Source organism: Perissodus microlepis, chromosome 3, assembly GCF_051167445.1.
Source record: "Perissodus microlepis isolate ML-2025 ecotype Zambia chromosome 3, ASM5116744v1, whole genome shotgun sequence".
Lineage (NCBI taxonomy): Eukaryota > Metazoa > Chordata > Actinopteri > Cichliformes > Cichlidae > Perissodus > Perissodus microlepis.
This window is the reverse complement of record NC_140463.1, coordinates 13,647,680-13,655,158: the sequence shown is the minus strand read 5'-3', so window position 1 is coordinate 13,655,158 and position 7,479 is coordinate 13,647,680. Positions and strand designations below refer to the sequence as shown.

General features: G+C 37.1%; 1 protein-coding gene across 1 annotated transcript; it reads left to right on the top strand.

Annotated features, from left to right (window-relative positions):
* The first annotated feature begins 1,487 nt into the window (after positions 1-1,487).
* On the top strand, positions 1,488-2,396 carry LOC146390039 (uncharacterized). Its single transcript, XM_084920330.1, has one exon. The coding sequence runs from the start codon at positions 1,488-1,490 to the stop codon at positions 2,394-2,396; it is 909 nt and encodes a 302-aa protein (XP_084776456.1).
* Positions 2,397-7,479: the final 5,083 nt, after the last annotated feature.

The window sequence follows — 7,479 nt, the reverse complement described above, 5'->3', positions numbered from 1 at the left end:
AGTGAAAAAAAGCACTACAGCTCAGTTGTTCCCACCCTCCTTTGTCCCCGTTTCCCCTACCTCTCCCCTCCAACGAGGAGTTAAGTAATTTAAACCCAAAGGAAGTCCAGAGCTCTTCAGAATGGTGGCCTTAAATTATTATTGGTTTGACTGGAGCAATGATTTCATTTTGGCTTTTTTTTTTCAGCACTGCAGTTAGCGTTAGCAAAAAGCAAACAAACAAAAAAACAAAGAACCCTCCCAAAAATCTTTTAGGTGCAATCTTCCACAGTTGACTAGACATTTACAGGAACGTCAGGAAACAAAACACTAATGCAACAAAACACTCAATGTAAAGAATTTACTCTTTAGACTTTTTAGAATGGTAACACTCACATCTGGGCTCAAATTTTAAATAAATCTTTTAAAAACACATCATAAATTATAAACATTATATTTGTGTAACAGAAATGATCCCAAATGTAACATTAAGCTTAATGTCAGGGCTGCAGGCAGGCATCCCATCCTGTCCACTACTAAATTCTGCAGGTAATCATTTATAAACGCCACTGTGTAGGGCAGGGGTGTCAAACTCAATTGCACAGGGGGCCAAACCTCAAGGCACACTTTAGGTTGCGGGCCAAACAAGATAAACATTTATTGAACACACTAAAACAATGTTTTTTAAACATAAATATGAATAAAAACAGACAGGAATATTATTCCAGATTAAATAAACTTAAAGAAAAATAAACTTTAACTTTAAATATTTCCCATTAGAATGCAGCTCCATCTGAATCTGCACAGGTGCAGTTTATCCGCCGGGCCAGATGTGGCCTGCGGGCCTTGAGTTTGACATATGTGGTGTAGGGCAGCGGTCCCCAACCTTTTTTGCGCCACGGACCGGTTTATGCCCGACAATATTTTCACGGACCGGCCTTTAAGGTGTCGCGGATAAATACAACAAAATAAAACTAGTACCGGTACCGAAAAAAAGAAGATTTATTCATAACACACGTGAAAAGACCCAGGAAAACCGAGTTAACGATAAAAACGATCACGAAAACCGATAAAAACCCTGAAAACCATACATTTCACACCTGAGCCTCTACTCTCGCGGCCCGGTACCGGTCCGAGGCCCGGGGGTTGGGGACCGCTGGTGTAGGGGGTGAGCATTGTCACCTGTGAGGGAAATGCTGCCTCACAGGATCACACGACCTCTGCTAACAAGAGTCAATAGCCCAACCCACAAATTACTTTCCTTACAAATGTGTCGCCATTTAAACATAAATGCTTTACATGCTTGTCAACGGTATATGATTTACTATACCGTTGCAAATCTAGCAAACACAAATTTCCTTACTTTTTGTGCGAAACCGACAGATGTAAATAGTATGTAGTTTAATTATTACTACAATTTTAATCAAATTAAATCCAACCAATGACATCATAATTATTATTATTATTATTCTCCTATCCTCTGTTTTTCTTACTTTCTTCCACAGGTCATGCTCTTCAACTCTTCCTCCTTCGCCACAGTTTTCCCCGCCCCAACATCCCACGACTCTTTCAATTCCTCCAACTCCACCGTGTCTTTCTACGCATTATGCAGGGCATCAGTACCAAGCATTGCCATCTACACCATGTACACCTTTACAAACATCCTTGTCCTCTGTCCACTCTACATCTGCATCCTCTACATAGGTTTCCAACATTGGAGGTGTCAGCACTCTGCATCTGCAGGAAGGTCGATGAGCCTCTCTGACTTTTTCACCTACAACATGATGATCTTGGAGATGTTTGGTGTGTTTGGATCAGTCCTCTATTGTTTGAGCAAACCTACAAGTAATGACTTACTAATGATGTTGGGCATATATTTATTTTGCATAGTTTTTCCTGGACAGACATTTTTCCATGTCCTGACCTGTGTGGAGCGCTATCTGGCCGTTGTTCACCCCATTGCCTACATGCATGTGCGAGAAGTATCGAGGGTCAGAATTAAAAACATCTGCACCTTGTGTGTTTGGCTGATATGTGGCGGTTGGGTGGGGATAGTAAAGCTGTACTACCCCAGTTTTCCCATGGTCCCATTTCTTTCATTGGGCATCTGTCTGTTAGTTATTATTGTGTGCTGTGTGTTTGTTCTCCATGCTCTGACTCGTTCAGGGCCAGGACACATGGGTAAGAACAAGGATCGAGTTGACCAATCAAAGCAGAGGGCTTTCTATATGATTACAGCCATAACAGGAGTGATGCTGTTGAGGACTGCTGGCCTCGTGCTTTGTTTTGTAATAGAAACAAGGAAGTTAGTTGATCTCCAAGTGCTGCGCTGGTTGCTGGATTTAGCCATCTGGCTGTCTGTCCCCAGCAGTCTGGTTCTTCCTCTGCTGTTTCTGCACAGAACAGGAAAACTGTAGGCTGTAGGAAGAAAACAGAATCAGGATAAAGAGTCCATTAAGAAAGTTTGACTGATGTGAACAAAACAAAGTTATAATGGTAAAAATGGCCTGTATTTGTATAGTGCTTTACTAGTCCCGAAGGACCCCAACGCGCTTTACATATTCAGTCATCCACCCATTCACACACTGCATTTTAATGTATAAAAATGCTTTGTAACTTATATACAATGTATACTAAGCAATAATAGGTTGTAGTTTATATAAAATATTTTGATATGTACAGTGCATCAGTGTCTGCTCAGGACATTTGTTTACCTATTTACATGTATATTGACATGCCTCAGTTTTAAATGGATTTGTATTATACTAATGAGCAGTAAAAATTAACCAACGACATCTATAAATAGTAAACAAAGAGGGAATTCTGAGCTCCAAAACCCTGATATACTCTTAATCTAATTCAAATGGTTTTTTTTTGTTTTTTTTTATCAAGCTATAGTACTATCCTAATTTTATTTTTTTCATTAACCTCAGTTCAAGTAAATTATTTGATATATTAATATAGGGACAAAGCCATATGATCCTGTATAAATGTGCTATAAACTGCTAAAAAAAAACTTTAATAAAATGACAACAATTAAAAACACTGTATGTCACACATACTTTTCTTCAGTCTTTTTTAATCCATTCACACAACAGCATTTTCATGTTTGTATGACATAAGAGTCAGATTGTCAGGAGTTCTCAGAGCTCATTTGTATGGGGGTTGTAATGTCTCAGATCAGTCAGTTTTTTAGAACATTTTCTGCTTAATCGTCCCTGAATTGCACAAAAACTAGTTTTAAATCTCAAATACTATGGAAAAATGTTCCACCGACCCCCTTTTTACCACACATTGTTAACTTGTTTTCTCTTCTTGCAGAATTAATAATTATTATGGGCCACTTTTGGTCCGAGACAACTTTAGTATTAGTGTTAAAAAAAATTAACAACATAGAAATAAACAACAGATACATTTTGAAGGAAAGATAAGTGTAAGTAGATTATGCTTTTTGTTAACAAGGAAAAGATTTGCCAAGTGGGACTCATGGTGAGTGAACATATAGGTAAAATGTTGTGATTGTTTTGAACGGCATTACAAGTAAACATGCTGTTCTGGAGTTCAGTTTAGACTGCGTTTTCTGTTGTTTTGTGTTTAATTTCCCGATCTCCAGCAATAAAGTTGTGTGAGTTCTGAATCAGTCTCTATAGTACAGTGGTTCAACAATGCAAATGTCTAATTAGTCATTCAGTTAGTCAAGTTAGTCCATTAGCAATGGCAGAAACTATGTTCAACATGTTCAAGGTGATCTGGCGAAACTCCGGCCAACTGGCCCAGTAATAATAATAATAATTGTAATTCTAAAAATAATAATAATTATTATTATAATTTTGTTATTATTTCACTTTAGAATAAAAACAACACAGGAGCCAAACATTTAATCTTATTAAGATTAGAAGTATACGTGGAAAACTAAAGAAATTAAAGCAAGAATCACACATTTAACTCAATGCAATAAATCTAAAAATAACAATGAAGACGCTTGAATAAATAAACTGGCTGCAAATTTCATAAGGTGAGACACACACAGGTAATTAAGGCTACGTTCACACTGCATGTCTTAATGCTCAATTCCAAATTTTTTTGGTCAGCTTGTTCACACTACAAATAAAATGTGACAGCAAACGTGCTCCTGTGTGAACCCTCAAAGCGGCCCGCATGCACAAAAGACCCAGTTTAGACCCAGACCAAATGGTATTGTTTAACTGATGGCCCTTAATGTAAAGACTTTTTTCGGACTTTACGTTTCCTAATTTTGCTTTAAGTTATAAAGTTATTTTGTCATTTACATATGGCCTAATAATGATCCTTATTGCTGTTTTAGAGGAGCGGTGCTTCAAAGGATAGTTGCAGATTTCTGTCAGAATCTGCAGATTATACAGTACAAATAAAATGTTCACGTTTCTCCAACGTTGTCTTTCAAACAGTTTCACTAACATCTACACTGGATGGCCAGGAAGAGTTCACGATGCCTTGTCCGGTGCTGATAATTGGCGTCTGTCTCGTGTCAGTGACGTAAAAGACGGCTTTCATGTGACATGACCATCAAACAGCAGTCGCTTTCTAAAACATCAGATATGTATCGGATTCAGTACCGCATACGAAAGTGACCCAGATCAGATTTGAAAATATCGGATGTGATGTGCTTTCACCTGCAGTGTGAATGTAGCGTGCGCCATCTCTGAAAAGTGCTTAGAAAGGGGAGTGCTGGGCTTTTTAACAATTTTGTTTTATTTTTATTTCAACTATCCAATATTCAGAATCTGCAACTGGGACATATACACTAGACATCAAACCATTTTTTGTAGGATTTTATCTTAAATTGAGATATTATTTTAAAAATTGTGTAAGATTTAAGTGTGAAAAGAACCACCTTAAAGTGAGTCAACAGACCCACTTTTCAAAAATATTTATCTTGAAAAAAATGTTAATATATGAAACTAAATTTCACAGCGCTCATTACAGATGTTTAAACTGTGGATCATGAAATGTTTATGCTAATTGGAGACAGTGAAGTAGAAAATGTTCTAAAAGATTAGTTGATTTGAGATGTTGTGATCCCATAGACGGGATATCTGGAAGGTTTTAAAGTAAACAGTCAAAGATACAATGTTTAAGGCAGGGATTATATTTGCTTGTGGATATGTGGAAAAAAGTGGTCCTTCTTATCATATCTAGAGAAAGGATTTATGGATAATTGGTGAACCACGTCTAGTTGAGCCTTTTTGAGCCAATTTTTTTTTGTCTTAACCATTTCATGGTTGTGGGGTGCTGGAGCCCATCCCACCTGCCACATGGTGAAAAGTGTGGCACACCCTAACTACATATCTGTGCAAATATAAGAATATTTGCATGATACCATATATCACTATTTTTCTTGGAGGTAGTGGTAAATTCTGCTTTATCTTTCTGTGAAGGTCACCTCACATATCAAAATATCATCTATTTTTGTGTGCGGATGTGACTAAATCCCATAGTACCCTGAAATATAAACTGCAATTGCGACTAGAAAAATTTGCTTTTACTGCGAAAATGCTGTGTGGTTGCTGTAAAGCTGAAGCTGTCTGCTGAAAATAGTTGAAGAAGCTGAATTCCGTATTTGAAAAGTAGTCAAACTTGTAATAATTTTATAGAAGCATAACAACTTTGAAAAAAGGTAATAACTTAGCAGAAACATACTAACTAGCCAGAAATAGTACAACATAGCAGAAGTATTGTAATTCAGCAGAAATGGTAATATTAACCCTCTGGGGTCGACGGACGCGCAGGCGCATCAAAATCACGTGACCAATTTAAGACGACACAGCTACATGATGCAGCTACTCAGAGTCTCAATTTCATTTTCAATTTGGTTTAAATTGCGGACCTCAAACTATATACCAGTTTTTAAATTGTGCTGAAAGGCCACGTAAAACCAGAGTTATGATAAAAATACACACAATGTTTTTTTCTGAACAAAACAGTGGTGTTTACAGCGGGAAGAACGGTAAAAGCGGCGTTTTCTACGGACAGCGATAGCAAACACTCTCCGCTTGTGAGTAAAAAAAAAAGACAAAAAAACCCTTCCCTATTGGTGTTAGAGTTTACCATGTCAGCCAATCAAAAAAATGATAGGGCAACATGTGAGACTTGTTGTTTAGGGAGAAGGGGAAGTTTTAGGAGTGACACCCACGACGGAAAGCGGGCGACCGAAAGAAAGACAGAGATATTTCATATGTGAGACATTAGTGACGTTAGCGTGTTTGGAGGCTGTAGTTAGTGTGTTGTGTAGTTATTGTCTTGTATTGTGTGTCAGTTATACTGCTGAATGTCACATTTGCTCCAAAAAAGCCATCAAAGGCAGATTCCACTGTAAACGCTGTTCCCACATGGAAAACAGGACTGATGCACCTCCTGCTGTCAGACCTGCAGGGTTTAGGCCTTTGGTGTTCTCCTCTGTCTTATACTGAACACAAACTATTTTTTTTGGACTGGCACAAATAATTTGTGTGCCTTCTTATTTGATGCAGAACACCTGATTGTTCTGTAAATAGATTTAAATGGTTATATAAAAAACGCCTGAGGCCTTGGCTGCATTTTTAGGTAAATAGTACCTGATAACTTTGTTGTTTGCAAAACTTGTGCATAATTTTTAGAAATGTACAATTTCTATTTGCATTTCAAGTTATGAAAATGATTCGTTAAACATGTTTGTGGGTTTTACAGTAAGAAATATAACTTTTTTCTACTCGGATTTTGAATTTTTTGTCTGAATTTAGATCAAATGTGCTAGTATGTTAAAATGAAAAAAATAACTCAAATTTCAGATGTTTGAGATTGTGCTGAAAATAATGATACCAAACAAGGCAAGATTAACAGTTTTTAAAATATAGGAACATAAGGACAGTTTCTTTCACCCTTCGCCCTTCTAAACAGTTGACCTGTCACACTGCTCCCACTGCCAGACTGCAACTGCACCTTATGTACATTCTGTAGTATTCATTCCACCTCATTTCATTTCTGTATTCAATGTATATATATATATATATATACACACGTTTACATTGTTTATTTATAGTTGGTTTTTCACAGCTTTGTGTATGTATGTGTATGCATGTATAATGTATATAGACACGTGTGTGTGTGTGATTTACATTGCTGTGATTGAGAGTCACCATCTACCGGAACCAAATTCCTTGTATGTATCTGCATATATACATGGCCGATAAACACGATTCTGATTCTGATTAAAGGTGAAATATAGAGGTAAAATCAAAAGTAGTCAAAAATGGCCAATTATACCCTGGACCCCAGAGGGTTGTCTTTCACCCTACAGCAAGTTATCATTATTAGGCACTTGTATTTAACATAACTAAAACAAATACTTTTTTCTAACATGTTTTGACAGATTACATCACAAGTTGTAACCGGGAACCTTATTTGATCTTTCTAAGAGACTTCGTGTGACACCCACGGCTCTTACTGCTCTTAAGAACTTCATAAAACATAAATATTGAATTT

Bases quoted from the DNA above. Each gene is read 5' to 3' on its own strand.
- LOC146390039 (XM_084920330.1), top strand. From the start codon at position 1,488: ATGCTCTTCAACTCTTCCTCCTTCGCCACAGTTTTCCCCGCCCCAACA.